Source organism: Tasmannia lanceolata, unplaced genomic scaffold (assembly GCF_043159265.1).
Source record: "Tasmannia lanceolata isolate RefF3 unplaced genomic scaffold, GAP_Taslan_0.1 ptg000037l, whole genome shotgun sequence".
In the NCBI taxonomy this organism is placed as follows: Eukaryota; Viridiplantae; Streptophyta; class Magnoliopsida; order Canellales; family Winteraceae; genus Tasmannia; species Tasmannia lanceolata.
This window is the reverse complement of record NW_027518714.1, coordinates 61,221,480-61,240,968: the sequence shown is the minus strand read 5'-3', so window position 1 is coordinate 61,240,968 and position 19,489 is coordinate 61,221,480. Positions and strand designations below refer to the sequence as shown.

At 38.1% G+C, this 19,489-nt stretch overlaps 1 protein-coding gene across 1 annotated transcript; it reads left to right on the top strand.

Annotated features, from left to right (window-relative positions):
• Positions 1 to 5,906: 5,906 nt before the first annotated feature.
• On the top strand, positions 5,907 to 8,939 carry LOC143862334 (uncharacterized). The gene is made up of 2 exons (XM_077373361.1): positions 5,907 to 6,140; positions 6,524 to 8,939. The coding sequence occupies exons 1-2, from the start codon at positions 6,027 to 6,029 to the stop codon at positions 6,824 to 6,826; spliced, it is 417 nt and encodes a 138-aa protein (XP_077229476.1). The 5' UTR covers positions 5,907 to 6,026; the 3' UTR covers positions 6,827 to 8,939.
• The last annotated feature ends 10,550 nt before the right edge of the window (positions 8,940 to 19,489 follow it).

Sequence of the window (19,489 nt, the reverse complement as noted above, 5' to 3'; positions counted from 1 at the left end):
GAAGCAGAAGAAAAATAGAAATCAAGAACACAACAAGAGAAGAAGAAGAAAATGAGAGCAAAGCTTAACCCAATTGATATTCCATCAATTACATAAGTTTATTAACATCCAAAATCCCCTCTAAAGATGGTTTCTAACTCTTTAAATAAAAGAAAACTAAAGCAAATTCGTTCAAGATCCTCCACTAGCTAGCTTAGGGACTAACATAACATTAATTGCATTGAACTCACTAACTTAGACTGTTTTGGGAACCCACAGACACAGTCCACAAAAAGTTCCATAGCTTTCTGTCCTCTTTTCCAATTTTCAAGCACAAATACTTGTTGGAAAGATCTCAAAGAGACCTACAACTTTGTAGCTTACCACGTTCCATAATTCGTCCATTTAGAAGCTCAAAAATCAGGTTCAAAACGGGCCAGCAACATTAATGAGGGACTACACCTTGGAACTCCACCAAAACCACCTAGGCATGACATGGCTGCCATGTTGGTACTGCATCATGGGTGCTCTGGCATACAACAGACCATCTGAAATGCCTCATACGATGGACGCTAGCAAATCCATTTTCCTTTATATATACCATAAGTAACTAGATATATACATAGGTGGGATTTTGCTAGCGTCCTTCGCATAAGGCATTTCACGGAAGGTCTGTTGCATCTGACAGCAGCCACCTCATGAATGAAGACAAAATCTGCTGAAAATTGAGCCTTTGTAGCTGCTGTCAGATGCAACAGACCATCCATGAAATGCCTTTTGCGATGGATGCTAGCAAATCTCATAGATAGGTATAGAATTTAATATATTGAGAAAGATTTTAATTTATTGGCCATATAACAACCCAACTGTCCTATCTATTTCATTATTTGATTTATGTTAATGTCTCGAGTGGGGGCTTACCTTGGCATGGGACTACGTGGGACCCATCCTAGTATGGGACAGGTTTAAAGGGATTAACCTAACACGTTCCATCATCTTTTGGCGTATTGGTTAGGTACTTAACAATTTCCATTGGTATTAATGATTCTGAGGTTCCTCATGTCATCCTCATTTTTCAAGTTATATACCATATGGGGGATTTGATAGGGACCATCACAGAAGGCATTTTGCGGCTGGGCTGTTGTGAAGGAAGCCACACATGCTCAGTTTTTTTCTTATTTAATTCATGCAACAACCAAGCTGTGAAATGCCTTCTGCGGTGGTCCCTAGCGACTCCCTTAATATAGATAATTAAGTATACAATAGTATATTTGGCAACTATGATTGTATTTTCAATAACACTTCTACCTTAGATTTTTTTTTCTAGAACACTTTTACCTTAAAAGACGATTCTTCCAAGGTTATACCCAGAAAAAAATTTACCTAAAAATAGATTAACAAACTTGCAAAAACCAATTTCTGTGGAAAAAAAAATCCAGGGAATTTATTTTTTTCACGGTTGCTTATGTGGGTTCTGTCGTAGTCTATATAAGTCACGGTTATACAAGCTAGAGAGGATGTATCAATGCATATATAGTTAGAGAGAGAGAGAGAGAGAGGATCTGTCTTTCGTAGGTATCTTTTTCCGTGAAAGCAACAAACAACCGAAAGAAAATGATCGTAATCTAAAAGGGATCGAGAAGACATTGTGGGCCCAACAAAAAAAGAACCGACCTTTACTTATCTGGTCCCACTTGGGTATTAATCTCTGTCTATCCCCGAGAATCTTAGGAAAAATATTATTCCATAACACATACATTTGTGATTGGATGAATGAAAAAGACGATGATATTGTACACATGTTCTTGGATAATTGTTGGGATTTAGAGTAGTTATACGATATGTTTCAAAAGGCATGTATGGAGAATTCTAGTGATTCTAACAGGTTTTACGAGAATTCTATACCATTGGATGATTGCCAAGTGACACGTTTAGAATCACTGGTGTGAGAAGAGGCAAGCAATGAATAAGTGAGGCCTCCACATTTGCAAATCACATCCGAACATTCAGACCTGTAAAACTTTCCGCTAACGTCAGTGCATTACGTACATGAGTGTTGCAGATCGGGTTCAACCTGATTTTGGCTTGGGTCGGGTTGGATTTTCCATGAGTTGGGCAATGCAAACCTGATTTAATTTTAGGTAGGGTTAGGGTTGAGGCCTTGGCAACCCGATGTGACCCGAACCCGACCTCTGTCCTCTAATTTTATCTTGATTTAGATGGGTTGGGTTAGGATATTTAGAGGCGGGTTGGGTTAGGGTTGACCATCCTCGACCCAATGTTCGGGTTGGGTCGGGTTAGGATTGAGGGGCTGCTAGCTTGCGTTGGGCTAGGGTTGGCCTCAACCTGATTCAACACGACACGAATTGCACCCCTTGATTAGTTGTGACACCTCAATCTATTTTTCTCATAAATCTCAAAAAATAATCATAAATACAAGAATTTTTGTTACATGCTTAATTTAACCACATTAAAAAAAAATTTAAAGCTCTCTCTCTCTCTCTCTCTCTCTCTCTCTCTATATATATATATATATATATATATATATATATATATATATATATATATAGAGGAAAAGGATTGTACGCTCGACCGTACCTAAAGTTAGGTACGGTAGAGTGCCAAATCACATGGGTCCCCCATTTTTGGTGGGCATCTAAACCATTCATTTGCAAGGCTCCATCATAGATAGGGTGCATACCAAAAATCAGCACCATTGAATCATCCTAACCCCTCCAAAACTGGAGGCCAAAATGGGCAGATTTGTGGACAAACACTGTCTGTCCATTTTGGCCTCCACAAATGGATGGGTTAGGATGATCCTATGGAGCTGATTTTTGGTATGCACCCTATCTATGATGGGGCCTTGCAAATGAATAGTTTAGATGCTTACCAAAAATGTGGGACCCATGTGATTTGGCACTCTACCGTACCTAACTTTAGGTACGGTCGAGCGTAGAATCTTATTCCTCATATATATATCCACTTCACCCTCATCTCCACTAAGAGACAGCGATTTGTCATGGAAACAAAATTCATGGAAACCAACTGTGAAAAACACCTCCTTGAAAGCTCAATTTTATCATTTCCCCTTCAGTTTTGGTCTGATGAAGATATGAGTTTGTGTGTGGCCTTTGTAGTAGGCTATTATTTCACTATTCTACAATGTTGACATGACATTTCCATGTATAATGAGAAAAGAGACTTGGGAGACTGAAGAATCTCTTTCCACAGCTTTGCATTGTCATGTTCAAAGTTCCACTTTCTCAGGAAGAAATGACGGGCCCAACCCTCACTCGAAGTTGTTGTCTCCCACAAGACCCAATGAGGGGCCAACATACAATGTACCGACCTTACTTTTGGGTCCCACTTTGCTTGTTCATTCCCTCTTGCCCACATTATTTGCCCACACACAACACGAGTGCAGTCAGTCCTCTGAATTTTGTGGTATATCTCATTCAACACGTAAGAAAACTTTTATGATCAACTTTTGGAAAACAATTCCAAAACGGAACTCCGTTCTAAAAATAAAGAAGACAGTGAAAATGACTTTCGATGTATTTGGTCATTTTCAGTGTTTTTTGCATTGCCAGGATGGAGGCTCCGGATTTTCTTTCTCACTCCCGGCACTCTTCTAGTATAGTATCAGAGGCAACTACAGGGGCGGCCTAGATAAATAAAGGGGGCCATATGTTTGGATGATCCAAACCATTCATTTATTTGAACTAAACTTTAATATGATGTTTTGAGCGAAAGATCACTTGTATCAAGTGCCAGTCAACAGGCAAAGACTGTCGAACATAGAAGAAATCCCGCAAGGCCCCTGATTTGGCCAATTGATCTGCAAGATTGTTGGTACTCCTATGAATAAATATGAACAAGAGAAATAAGTCTATCATCATACATCGTAGAAATTTCATCCAAAAGCCTAGCTAATCTCCAAGGACCTACACTTACCTTGAGCCCAAGAAATATTAGACGAATTACCTTGCATTTGTTCCTTAAATATGCTCATGTCGTGGTGGATAGCCCAAACCTTAGCCTCCAAAACACAAGAATGATGATGCCATTGCTATATATCTCTCTGAGCACACTCCCAATTCTTCCTTTGCCGGGGTTGCCAAGGGAGCAACCAACAACATTGAGTTTAAGAGTATTGGGGAGAGAGCTTTCCACAAGATTGATGTCTTCTTCTTCGCAGTAGTGCCTGACGAGATCATCTTAAAATTCCTAATAATGCACTGAATGGAGAACTCCAAAAATCTAGATGACGATTAACCCACGTCAAAAATTCGAGCATTTCTTTAATTTATAGCCAAATCTCCCACATAACCGCGAAAAAGGGACGAGGCACCAAAGAATCTTTCCCATAAAGCCTAAACCATCAATGTTGCAACTTAACAGAAGGTTTTTGATTGAGTTTGATGCCATCCATTGGTAGCCAAACCATTAATGAACTTGGGTCTAGTTCCTTCAAGCTTCTCTACAATTGATGAATATATGGTTGCTAGACTCTTCCTCCATCAATCATAGATTGCACGTGTTCCCCATGCTAATCTTTTTTCTGTCTAACATGTTGATTTTGTTCTATATACCATCCAACAGAAGGCTAGGATTTTTGTGGGCACTAAAGGGTTCCAAACCTTACACCAAGGGAAGGATACAGCTGAAGGGCGACCAAGAAACTTAGAACCAAGAAACTTAGAAAGTGAGATGGCCAAGAAGGAACCTCTTGGGTTGGGGTCCAAATCCATCAATCCGGTTTAACTTGAGAAATAAAACACTCTTCCAAAATAGAGAGAATGTTAATAAAACAATCAGTATCAAGGCCTTTAAGGTTCTTTTTGAAGGTAATGTCACAAACTATGCTGAGGTGCACCGTGACAAAAAATACTACATCACATGGGAGACCCAACCTGTTTGTTTTGTCAAGTTCTGATAGTTCTTGGGAAGTGATATCCTCTTCCCCCCGAGTTAGCTCCCCTCTAGTGTATTTATTTTACGCTACAAGGGGGTTGCCCAGCGTAGAAAAACAGGTAAATTTATCGGATTCCTTAACGAATCGCCGAATAATGTTTTGGAAAAGAAAAATATATTTAAAATTTCCTATTTATTTGACACACTAACAATGACAACTTGAAGCAAACCAAACAATGACAACTTGAACCAACCTTGTGCAACTTTTAATAGTGGGACCTTCAATTTATTATAAAATCCTTCTAAATTAATAGGGGTGCAACTTGGGCAAGGCTAAACTTGAACCCGATGGGTTCAACTCAATTTTGGCTTAGGTTCGGTTGACATTTCCTCATATTGGGTTGGGTTAGGGTTGGAAAAGGCTAACCCGATTTAATTATGGGTTGAGGCCTTGGGCAACCTGAGTCGATCTGAACCCGACCTCCGTCCTTTAATTTTATGATGATCTCTTAGAGCATACAGCCCATTTTCCCTCCATTTTTGGATGGGTTAGAATGGTCCTATGGATCTGATTTTTTGTGAACACCAAATAGGTATGGGCCTTTCAAATGAATGGTTTGGATCAACCAAATAATATGGGCCCACACTGTTTTTAACCCGACCGAGTAGATAAGCTTAGATACTCGACCAAGTAGGATCACTTTTCCGATCATAAATATATCAGGGGGAGGTGTCGGGCCTGTAGCTATACTTTGTCTATCAACCTTGACGTTGCACACTTGCACGTTTGATCTCAGCTTACCTAAAAAAATATATATATACAGACAAAAGAGGGGTGGCCTGGGAAGAAAAGGGGGTGAATGTATCATTTCCCAAAAGCTACACAGAAAGAACATGTGGTCCCACAAATTCACCAACAGGAGAGCCATCCGGTAAAGCTTGAAACAAGCACCGGCAAACTGGTCATAGCCAGTTGCCCATATTATAAGGAATCGCTTCGTCTCTTTCCAGGAAAAGAAAAGAAAGAAAAATTCTTTCTTTCCTTCGTATAAAGTGAGACTCTTCGTCCCTCAAACCTTCTGTATTCTATTCCATCTTAGAGAAGGAAAAAAAGAAAAAAAAACAAGGAGATGGACGTTTCAGAGAACGTTACCCTCGAAGAACTAAAGAAGAAAATGGCGGAGTTTGCGAAGGAACGAGACTGGGATCGGTTCCACAGCCCTAGAAATCTCCTTCTTGCTCTGGTAAATCAAACTAAACCCTTAAAACTCAAAACCCAAATGAAAAAATTAATATAAACCCACAACCCCTTTTGCTACTTTCTTCTGTTTTATTTCTTCTCTGCATACTATTTCAAAACTCACCCAATACCTACTTTTTTAATGTTTTGTCAAACATTTCTAACGTTTGTGTTCTTCTTATGAATCCTTCTAAAACAAAACCCACTTCTCTTTTTAGCCTATAAAAGCATGTAAAGGGTTTTTCTGTGATGGGTTTTTGTTTATGATTTTGTGTTCTTATGAATCTTTTTAAACCAAACCCACTTCTTTTTTTAGCCAATAAAAGCAAGTAAAGGGTTTTTCTGTGATGGGTTTTTGTTTGTGATTTTGTATCTATTTTTTACTAGGTGGGAGAAGTTGGGGAGTTGTCTGAAATTTTTCAGTGGAAAGGAGAGGTTCCAAAGGGATTACCAGATTGGAAAGAGGAAGAGAAAGTACATTTGGGTGAAGAACTATCAGATGTTTTGCTTTATTTGGTTAGGCTGTCTGATATCTGTGGAGTGGATCTTGGTAAAGCAGCCCTTAGAAAGGTTGAGCTAAATGCCATTAAATATCCAGTCAAGCAATGCAACGGCTCTTCAAGAAAGTACAACAACACTACTAGTACTACCACCAACAAAGATGAAGAAATTAACAACAATCTTAATTAGGAAAGTGTCTGATCTCTTCTCATTTCATTTTTTTTGTTTGTTTTGCATCTGGGTCTTGTAGTTTTGTGTTTTTTTTTTTTCGTTTTCTTACTTTTTATGTCTCTCTTTTAGTGGTGGTGTATATTCCTTTGTTTTCCATTTTACTTTTTGTGTTTTTTTTTTTTAATGTTGGTGGGAGATATTAGCAAGCGTGTCTGCATGAACACCATCAGGGGTGGCTCCCATCTTTGATGATTTTTTCTTCTAAGATTTTGGGGCCTTTTTGTATTAGCACAAAATCTGTCTATTTTACTTGTAAATTAAGATTCTGTTAAGTTAATCTTATTTGCAAATGGGTTGGAAGCCATTAACTAAAATAAATATACATATAACCCATTATTTGCATATTAAGATTATTTTAAGTTAATCTTATTTGCAATGGGTTGGAAGCCATTAACTAAATTAGAACCCATTATAAGATCACTGCAAATATTTTGTTTTCTTCACAGATTTGCGGACTCTTTGGATTACCAGAAAAATGGGTCTTTTTTTATTTGCAAATTAAGATTATTTTAAGTTAATCTTATTTGCAAATGGGTTGGAAGCCATTATCTAAATTTGATATACTGTATTATAACCCATTATTTGCATATAAGATCACTGCAAATATTTTTTTTCTTCAGAGATTTGGGACCTCTTTGGATTACCAGAAAATGGGTCTTTTTTTTATTTGCAAATGAAGATTATTTTAAGTTAAATCTTAGGGAAAATTATTAAAAAAATACTAAGTTTTGCTGAAATTATGAATCAAGAGTAGACTTCTGATAATCATGAGAGAGGGGCTGTCAGGTACCCTTCTTGCTTTTCCCTTAAAAAAAAAAGTGGTTGTTATCTTTTTAAATATTTCAATAATTGGTAGCTCTGATGGACATTAGAGATGACCATCACTTGTTTTGCTTCTTTCAAAGATATATGATAATTTCTTTTCTCTAGTCATTTGATGCTTTTTGTTTTTTCTGACAAATGCATAAATCTGTGGGTGTCAATACCACTATACATAGTGGAAAATGTTTGTACCAATATATTGTGTGGATACCCTTAATTTTTAGTTGCCATAGAAGGGTTTAGATGTTAAAGAGGTGTGATTTTCTTGCAATTGAAGACGATAAAAGGTGAGACGTACCGATATATTGTGTGGGTAGTTTTTTGACAAGTTCTGCCAGTCAAAACTGTGGGAAGGAACTTAAATTTGAGATGGGATGTGGGAGAGCTTTAATGTCTTGACTGCTAACTTACCTTTATTGTCTCTTGACTCCATAGCATACCCTTAATTTTTAGTTGCGATAGATATGGGTGTAAACGGATCGAATTTGAATCGGATATGGCTATATCCGAATTTGATTACAGTATACACTATCCGAATTCGGACTCGGATTCAAATTTGACGGATATTTAATATCTATTACCGAATTCGGATTCGCCGGATATTGTTCGAATTCGGATATTATCCGTATCCATTTATCCGGTAAATTCGAACATTTTATTGCAACACTTTATCTTTCTTCTCCTTCTTACTCCTTGAATAAATTTTTGAAACCCTAAAACCAGACCTCTACCTTCTCTTCACAAAATTAACTCTCAAACCCTAAAATATATGAGATCCTCTTCTTCCTTTTGAAACAAAGACAGAGAGAGAGAGAGGCGGTGGGGATGGATGATGGTGTTGGTAGTGGTCTTTGGGTTTTTATTTTTATGTATATGATGGAATGGGTTTGGGCTATTTTCAACAGAAGAAGTGGGAGTGCTGATTGTGGAAGATGAAGAGAAATGGGGATGGAGATGGGGGCTGGGTTAGAGATGGAGGTGACTGGCGGTGGCTGTGAGAAGGTGGAGAGTGGTGGCGGTGGATTTTGGTGGGGTTGGAGGCACTAAGGATTGCTGAAGATGGTGTCTCAGCTTCCTCCTTTCTGCTCTCTCTTGCTTCTCCTTGCAAACCTTAGAAATCACCCCTTTAATTGCATTTTGGTTTTTATATAACCATAAGTTGGAAAATTGATCGGAGCCGTCCATTTACCATCAATGACTATGGCCTTTTGCTCTAGAATTCTCTATAAACTATGACTTCTTCTTTCAATCAGCATCATTCATTTGTCTTTTTCATCCTACAACCCACCTTTGTTGCTTCATAAAGAAGCCATGTCAAACTCTAAGAATGCCCTTAAAATGAGAGTTAACTTCATTTCCTACCCCAAACACTTTTTGTTTTTGTTTTTTTCTAAAGAGAAAATTCACTTATCTTTTAGAAAAAAAAGATAGTGTCATTACTAAAAATAAATATTAATGATATCATTAATAATAAATAAAAAGGATTTACTTCCCAGATTCGGATGTTAAACGGATCGGATATACCATTTACCAGATTTGCATACGCTAAGAGCCGGATATCTCATAAACGGATTCGGATAATATCCACTTGAAACGGATCCGGATAATATCCGCTTTAAACGGATTTGGATGCGGACAGTAATCGAATTTTCGAATATCCATTTACACCCCTAGCCATAGAAGGGTTTAGACTTTAGAGGTTAAAGAGGTGTGATTTTCTTGCAATGGAAGACGATAAAAGGTGAGACATGAAGCATGGTCTCATTTACCTAAATATTTTTAGGGATGTTTGCGGCTTTGTGGTTTGGAGAGGCGTCAAATTGGTGGACTTAGAGGAGTGATTAGTAAAACTATGGGAAATTCGTAGGTTAAGAGGGATTTTTTGGCTTAACAAATTGTTTTTAGGTATGTTTAAGGCTTTGGAGTGATTTGGAGAGACGGCGGCAAATCAGTTGAACTGGATTTTGACAGTCTAAGAGAAGTTGTAAGGATCATAATTGATTGCTTTTAGGGATGCTTGGAAATGTGAGGAAATAGGGATTTCAATAGTTTGATTGAATTCTTCAGTAAGGTTTGGAGATTCCTAATGAGGTTCTGAGTAGCTCAAGGGAAACTTCTAATGGTTCTTATGAAGGATTAAGTGTGATTAATTGAATATTTCCCAAGGTTTAGGCATTTAGGCTTGTTGGGAAGTTATAGAGGTTTTAAGTGGGTTCGCCAATTGCAATTTGGCTTGCCATCAATTGCAATTTGTCTAGAGGAGGGAGAGGTCAGATGGTCTTTCTCATGTCCCATCGGATTCAAGGATTCTTGTGAGGCATATGTTGGAGCACTTATCCAGGGTATGAGGCTCATCGACGATAACATGTTGGATAGATTGATAGTGGAGAGTGATTCGCTTAATACTATTAGATGGATAGGTGGTAGTAGCAAGCCATATCCGTGGGGATTCACCAATTTCATCGATGAGATCCGTGATCGGATGGAAGGTCATCCTGTCCGGTTTCAACATGGTCGTCGATCGGCTAATGTCGGCACTGATCGGCTAGCAAGGGATGGGGTGAATCAGGCGGCGTCATTAGAGATATTTGATTTCCTTCCACCATGACTTGTTTTTTCTCTTTCATGTCATTCTTGTTTTTCCTTGGCTTCACCTCTCTTTAATATATTCACATCATTTAGGTGGTAGTAGCAAGCCATATCCGTGGGGATTCACCAATTTCATCAATGAGATCCGTGATCGGATGGAAGGTCATCCTGTCCGGTTTCAACATGGTCGTCGCTCGGCTAATGTCGACACTGATAGGCTAGCAAGGGATGGGGTGAATCAGGCGTCATTAGAGATATTTGATTTCCTTCCACCATGACTTGTTTTTTTCTCTTTCATGTCATTCTTGTTTTTCCTTGGCTTCGCCTCTCTTTAATATATTCACATCATTTAAAAAAAATAAAAATTGCAATTTGGCTTGCCTTGGATGATTTTGGGTTATTCAAGTGCTCTTGGGGAAGGTTTCTTGGGAGCTTTTTTGAGAGCTTTCCCTTGTAACAGTCTCTCCAAGAAAGTATAACAAAACTACCACCACCACCTACAAAGCTGAAGAAATTAACGACAATATTAGTTCGGAAAGTGTCTGATCTCGTCTCATTTCATTTTCCTTGTTTGTTGGGAATCTGGGTCTTTTAGTTCTTTTCTTTTTCTTCCTTTTTATGTCTCTTTTAGTGGTTGGTGTACAGTTCTTCATTTTCTGAAGATATTCCTCTGCTTTCCCTTTTCCTCTTTGTTCTTTTTTATGTTGGTGGGTGATAATAGCAAGCGTGTCTGCATGAACACCATCAAGGGTGGCGCCCATTTTTGATGATCTTTTCTTCAGAGATTTGGGGCCTCTTTGGGTTACCACAAAAATATGTCTTTTTTATTTGCAAATTAAGATTATTTTAAGTTAATCTTATTTGCAAATGGGTTGGTAGCCAGTAACTAAATTATATATACATATAACCCATTATTTGCAAATTAAGATTATTTTAAGTTATTCTTATTTGCAAATGGGTTGGAAGCCATTTACTAAGTTTGATATACAGTACTATAACCCATTATTTGCATATCACTAAATTTTTTTTTCTTCACACATTTGGAACCTCTTTGGATTACCAAAAAAATTGATTCTTTATTTGTAAATGAAGATTATTTTAATTTAATCTTATGTGCAATGGGTTGGAAGCCATTAACTAAGTTAGATATAACCATGGTTTTAAATTTCGACCGAAATCCGGGACCGAAACCAAAATTTTCCGAAATTTCATTTTTCGCCATTTACCAAATTTCGGTATTTCGGTCCAAAATTTCGTTTAAATGCCATTATTTATTTTCAAAAAAAAAGTGTTACAAAATTTCGGCCGAAATTTTGGCTGAATTTCGGTCTGGAATTTCGAACCAAATTACCAAATTTCGGTTTTCGGTGGGGTCCGAAACGGTTACCAAAACCGAAATTTAAACCATGGATATAACTCATTATTTGCATATAATATCACTGCAAATAAATTATCTTCTTCAGAGATTTGGGGCCTCTTTGGATTACCACAAAAATCTCTCTTTTTTATTTGCAAATTAAGATAATTTTAAGTTAAATCTTATTTGCAAATGTGTTGGAAGGCCCATTTGCAATCTTATTTGCAAGTTAGATATACTGTATTATAACACATTATTTGCATATAAGATAATCTGCAAATAAATTTTTTTTGGGGTGTCCAAAGAGGCCCATGGTTACTGATTCTGCAGCTGGAACGAATCCTTTTTGTATCAGAAAGTTGGATTCTATCTCAAATTAGGATTTTGGAAGGTTTTGGATTTGTTACTTACTTTTACTTGAAATGTGTCTTCTGAAATTAAATGGGAGAAAAGATGGTTGTTATCTTTTTATATATCTTAGTAATTGGTAGCTCTAATGGATATTAGAGATGACCATCAAAGAGAAAATGTGGTTGTTATCTCTTTATATCTTTCAATAATTGGTAGCTCTAATGGATATTAGAGATGACATCAATTATTTTGCTTCTTTCAAAGATATATCATAATTTCATTTCTCAAGTCATTTGATGCTATTGGGTTTTTCTGATAAATGCATAAATTTATGGGTGTCAATACCACTGTACATGGTGGAAAATGTTTGTACCAATATATTGTGTGGACAGTTTTTTTACAAGTTATGCCAGTCAAAACTTTGTGGGAAGGAACTTAAATTTGAGATGGGATGGGGGAGAGCTTTCACAACTCTTGCCTCCTCTCTCTCAAATTAGATTACCAATCTTGACTGCTAACTTACCTTTAGGGCCCGTTTGGATGCTGAGAAGATTTTGATTTTGATTTCTCACATTTGCAGCCCTTTTTGCATTGTAATTTGGATCGGATCAAATTCTTGGATTTCTAATTCAGCAGCTGACAGTGAAAAAAATCAGATTTCTAAATATGCTGTGGAAATAAGAAATTGGAAATCCACAGATCTGGCAGTTTCCTTCACCCTCTAGGCTCCTCAACCTCTCCCCGCCACTAGGAAGTACCCTCTTCCCTCTCTGTCTCCCTCTACATGAGCTGCCGGATCTATTCAATTTGTATTCAAAACTCAATTCCAAATCCAAATACAAAATGGGAGGTATCCAAATGGGCCCTTAATGTTTTTGACTCCATAACAACCCTTAATTTCAGTAGCCATAGAAGGGTTTCGAGGTTAAAGAGGTGATTTTCTTGCAATTGTAGACAATAAAAAGTGAGACATAAAGCATGGTCTGGTTTACCTAAATATTTTTAGGTATGTTTAAAGGCTTCAAGGTTTGGAGAGACGGCAAATCGGTGGACTTAGAGAGTGATTAGTAAAACTGTGGGAAATTAGTAGGTTAAGAGTGATTCTTTGGTGTAACAAATTGTTGTTTGGTATGTTTAAGGATTTGGAGTGATTTGGAGAGGCTTCGACGAATCAGTTGAACTGGATTTTGACAGTCTTAGAGAAGTTTTAAGGATCATAGTTGATTGCTTTTAGGGATGCTTGGAAATGTGATTGAATTATTCAATGAGGTCTGGAGATTCCTAATGGGGTTCTGAGTGGTCGAAGGGAAGTTTCTAATGGTTCTTTTGAAGGATTAAGAGTGATTAATTGAATTATGAGGGGGAAATTTCTAATGGTTCTTTTGAAGTATTAAGAGTGATTAATTGAATTATGAGGGGCGGTGGGGTTCTAACAAAATTCTTAGAGGGTTTTGAGGTTTGTCTAGCCTTAGGCATTTAGGCTTGTTGGGAAGTCATAGAGGTTTCGAGGGGGTTCATCAATTGCAATTTGGCTTGCCTGGATGGTTTTGGGTTCTTCATGGGCTCTTGGGGAAAAGTTTCCTCTGAGGTTTTTTAAGGGCTTTCCCTTGTAGCACTCTTAAAAAGTTAAAAGTGAGGAGTTTCTTCTCTTTGATCTTTGTGAATCTTGGTTCATCATCTAAATTCATGGCTCTTCTAATTGATCTTTGATGAGTGACTTTTTCCATCAAGTACTTTAATTAACTGATTGGGCAGAATAGGATATTTATATGGATACTCATCTTGCATGATAGCTGAATGATAAAATGGGATTTGCTAACGTCCATCGAAAAAGGCATTTCGCGGATGGGCTGTTGCATGTGAGGGTAGCCACCTCATGAATGAAGACAAGATCTGCTGAAAAGTGAGCCTGTGTGGCGGCTCTCACATGCAACAGCCCATCTGCTGCGATGGACGCTAGCAAATCCCTCGTAAAATAGGATAGTACTTTGAAAACGGAAACCGGTTTTGAAAATAAAGACTATGGGTTCAAATCACTTAAATAACCTTTTGTAAGTGTTAAATTTTCTAACAAACACCATAGTCCCAAATACCAACACCCATGGCTGTGTGAGACTAACGTGGACAGGAGTCAAAATTTGCATTATATGTTGTATCAGCTTTATAGTGGTAGGCAGACCACCGTTCTCTAGCCATCCTTTCCTCCGACTATATAGATCCGGCGAAAAGACTCCATAGGCGCTCCGAGATCAGTGGCTATTACTTAGAAAATTTGCCCTGGGAGTAGGGAGATTTTCATTATTTTGCTTCTTAGAAAAAAAATGGTTCATCTCCGCACTTGTTGAGGTAGATATCAAGATGGAAGCGTATTTTGAGGAATTGGAAGACAATCATGATGGGTTCTATTCCAAAGGAAAAGTGGGTAGCAGCGACTTAATTACCCCCTCTACCAAATGTTTTCAAGCTTAACAAGGCGGGAATCGGAGGGGTTTTTGGAGACAGTAATGGCACCATCATCTACATCTTTTCTGGGTCGGTTGGAATAACGGACTCTACAGAAGCGGACGTTCGTGATCTTCACTTCGGCATGAGCTTATTTAGGGATCGAATGAAAGGTGAGATGGAGATGGAAGGGGATTCTTCAAATGACATTTCCTAGGTTCAAGGCAGGAGCGTTGGTCGGAGATTAGCTAAGTTTTTGGATGAGATTAGTTCAATGATCAACGATAATTTCCTTTCTTTTGTTCGTGTTCCTAGGAGTGCCAATGATCTAGCGGATCGGTTGGCTAAATTTGGAGCATTGAGGGACTCATTGTATTCCGGGTCCACTCTTCCCATTGATGTGAATGTGTAATCTCTTTTTTATCTTCATTATAGTCATCTTCTTTCAAAAAGATATTAAGATGGAAGCAGTCGTAGAATTTGTGAATGCAGTCCAAGACACCCCAAGTGCAAACAGTATTAGCTGAGAGAAATAACATCAAATCGTCCGTAGACAAAAGATGAGATGGGTCTAAAATTAGACGAGGGTATAAAGTTGTTGCTAAAAACTTCAATGTAGAGAGAAGATCTCCATCACAATGCAGAAAAGGAACATAGAAATGAAGTTGCAAAAGGAAATGGGTCAAAAAATTATTCAGTAAAGTGGCATTTCTGACCTTTGGAATTAAGGGGAATGAAAGTTGCATTGATGCCGGCAATTGGCATCAGGGGTTAAGTTTTTAATGTATAAATTAATCTCTGATTGGGTTTTCTCAAGAAAAGCCTGCTAAAAGAAAATCTCCACTTTAATTTCTAGGTTTAGGACTGACAATCAGTTAGTCATAATCTGAAACAAAGGGATCCTAAGCTGTGTGTTATTTAATCATGAGTTTTGTTAAGGATCATTTACCAATGGGGGACAAAAATTAGGTGGAATTATCAACAGGACCCATGCTTTTCAGAAATTATCAACGAAGGACAAAAGAGGTCTTGTCATTAAAACCTGGACGAAAATGCCCTTTTCTTAAGCAACACATTTTGTTTTTCCACTTTTCCTTCTTCTCTCTTCTTTCCTTTTTTTTTTTTTTTTTTTACTTTTCCATTTTCAACTTGTTTCTTTTTGCCCTACCAGTCATCTTCTTCATCATTTTAGCCACCATTGGAGGAGGGAAAGCTCGAAAACTTGAAACGTGAGTTCATTCCCATCTCTCTCTATATCTAGGTATTGTTTTTCATTAGTTTTAGGGTTTTGTATTTCTCCTTCTCCCTTTCAATGGAGGATGAGGAAGATGAACTGTACGGTAGAAAGAAAAAAAACGTGAAAATGAACGAGTGAAAAAAAAAACAAGAAGTAGAAACGTGTTCATAAGGGACTTGATAAGCCCATTCGGAATTTGGTAACCCCATTTTGATACTGGATAACCCTAACTCCAGAGACTTGAAAACCCCATTCCAAAACTCCAGTACCCTTGGGCAATTTTAAGGGACTTGGCAAGCCCATTCGTAAATTGGTAACCCTATTTTGATACTAGATAACCTCAATCCCAAATACTTGAAAACCCCTTTCCAAAACTCTAGTGCCCTCGGCCAATTTTTAGGGACTTGATATGCCTATTCGGAAATTGGTAACCCCATTTTGATACTTGATAACCCCAATCCTAGAGACTTGAAAACCCCCTTCCAAAACTCCAGTACCCTCGGCCAATTTTCAAGGGCTTGATAAGCCCATTCAGAAATTGGTAACCCCATTTTTTATACTAGATAACCCCAATCCCAGAGACTTGAAAACCCCCTTCCAAAACTCTAGTATCCTTGGCCAATTTTCAAGGACTTGATCCCCCCATTCAGAAATTAGTAACCCTATTTTTTATACTAGATAACCCAATTCCTAGAAACTTGAAAACCTTATTCCAAAACTCCAGAACTCTCGGCCAATTTTCAAGCACTTGATAAACCCATTCGGAAATTGGTAACCCCATTTTTTATACTAGATAACGCCATTCATAGAGACTTGAAAACCCTCTTCCAAAGCTTCAGAACTCTCGGCCAATTTTCAAGCACTTGATAAGCCCATTCGGAAATTGGTAATCCTACTTTTGAGAGTTACTAACCCCCTTCCAGAGAGTTGATAAACTCCTTCTGCTATAAAACCCCTGCCTATAGCAACTCTTCTAATGGCATTACAATTCTGCTCATGATAGAAATAACAAAAGAAATGGATGTTGTTTTCATTAAATGTCCTTCATGTATTACATCCCAATTTGTGTATTACAAAAAAAAATTTAAGTAAATCAAAAAATGTGTAGCCATCCATTCATGTATTACATCAACTTTTTCTTATACAACCACTTGTCTTCCAAAAAAGTGAGTGAAGCCATCCATGCATTATCTCCAGAACTCACCTTAAAAAAATAGCTTAAACCGTAAATAAGATAAATTAGAAACAGATGAATGAAAAATAGTGCAAAACCCTAAATACAAAGAGATAGATGGTAAGAACTCAACATTCAAGTTTTTAAGATTTGCCAACAACAATGGTGGCTGAACAAGGAGGAAAATGACTGGTCGTGTAAAAAATAAAAAAGGTCAAAAGAGGGAAGAAGGAAAAATCAAGGTCAAAATGTGTTGTAAATGCCAAAGGGCATTTTCGTCCAGCTTTTACTGACAAGATCTCTTTTGTCCCCCATTGATAATTTTTGAAAAGCATGGGTCTTGTTGATAATTTTGCCTAATGTTTGTCCCTTATTGGTAATTGTTCCTTTTGTTAATAAGTGGTTGAGGTGCATTGGAAAGATAAATTTACAATAAATTTAGGGAAATGATATATACACCCCTTTTGATCACTAGGAACACCCCCTGTCAGTGCATTTCACACCGTGTGTAGATTTACCTTTCCAATGCACTCATTAACAGAATCTTTTAATCGTTTATACTTCAACTAATTGATTGGCGTGGGATTTAGATATGTGGGAACTTTGGAGATGGCACTGTAGGTTGATTTGACTGAGAATTCTCGAAGTAGGGGAGAGTTTCCAAATAAGGTTGTCTTGACAAGAATGGTCTAGCAGGAAGAATGGATAATATGGTCTGTTGCTTTTGGGTGTAAAAGCTGACTTGTTGCAATACTTGGGTTCCACCCATGTTGACTAAAAAGTCAGTCACCCAGTGTCTGGGTTAGGCAGTAAAGCTGCATGCTGCAGGAGTGATTAGATAGAGGTTTGAATGAAGTCTGGGGTTCTGACCACTTTTGTACAAACAAGGATGGGTCTGGCTTTAAGCATTTGAGCCCTCACGAAAGTATGAGGATTTTGTTGCAAATTCGAGGAAAATAGAGTTCTTGATAGACCTGGCAAATGGGTGGGCCGGGCCAGGTCAACCCGCTGGTGATGCAGGTGCGGGTCAGGAAATGACCCCCGCATTTTTGCAGGTCAGAATTTAGGTGACCCGGGCCCGCGGGTGGGCCGGGTCAACCCGCAGGTCACCCGCAAATTCAAACAATCGTTTATTTTGGGAAATGTTATCACTGGATTTTGAAGAGGGTTGTATGGCCAGCACTGTGGGATGATCCAAACCGTCCATTAAATGGCCCACAACCTAAATAGGTTGTGCCCCAAAAATCATTTCAATAGGTTGATCCTAACCCTCCGATCTATAGATGGTTAGGATCAAGTGATCAACCCTCTAACATTCAGATCGGAGGGTTAGGATCAACCTATGGTGTCAGCCACAACCTATTTATATTCTATGGTGCCAGCTATAACCTATTCAGGCATCAAACCCTTAAAAAATAGATTACCATGACAAAATCACCATCCTTTGCATTAGAAAAAAAAGCCATCTAACTAGATTAGCATGACAAAATCACCACCCTTAAAAAAGCCAAATGACCCGCGGGTGCCGTGGGTTGACCCGACCTGTGTTTTTGCGGGTTGGGTCACCAGTGGGTCAGTTTTGACGGGTTACTAAAACTCAGACCCATGCCCGCAAATATGCGGGTGGGTCGGGTCGACCCGCAGGCACGGGTCGCTTTTGCCAGGTCTGGTTCTTGAGGTATTTTACTCTGATGATTTGTTTCCACAAACGAACCTGTGTCTGGAAAAGATTCCTGAATCCAGTTTGTCTACGAATGTAAGAATTCATTCAGTTCAGATTTTGAATGCCAAGGTGCCAAGGAGTTTGGGCAGGCATATATGGTTTTCCCCCTGTTTGTTTTGGATTTTGAGAACCGATTTTGAGTCCAAAATTGATTATTGTACTTAATATCTATCAGTTAATCTAATAATCAGTTTAGGACTGAGACCTAATTGCGTGCCCTTTGTCCTCTATGTTATTCCAAAAGAATCTTTGTTAGATTTCCCACATATGTGTGGATACAGAGTTGATGAGGGTCTGCCTACCACCTTCCTTAGGATCGATTAGATTGTTTTTTAGCTTTGCTACTTGGCTTGAAGTGTATTAATAACACTATCGAAGTGCCCTTTGGTGGGATGACTATCTATAAGAGGATGTACCCCATAATCAAGTCTGGTAGTACCCATGTGTTCAGTGACTTGAAACTAGACCAAGTTGACTCTGAGTCACACAAAAAAAAAAAATGCTACAATAGGGGTTGTACCAATGACCTTTCGTATGGAAGTCCAAAAGTGCTAACCAATTTGCTCCGAAATTCATTCTTATTAAGTTAGGATGTGCCGATCATTTTACCCATATTTCATTGGATATTACAATTCCCAACAAGCCATCAACAGCCAATCAAAGAAGTTTGAAATAAAGAAACAAAGGAGTTGATTTGACTCACTTATCCAAGTTGTTTTGACTCTGCTTATGAGTCGACTTGAGTTTCAAGTTTTTTAGCTATGGTGTTGGGTATCAATCCTAAATTATGACTAAACCTGAATCATTTCCTGTCTTTATGTGGGACATTTGACGAAGTGACAAATGTGAATGGTAAGTTGGATGAACCAGATGCATGTGGCACCTTTTTTTTTGGGTAGATAAGCTGGGATTGAACCTAAGACACG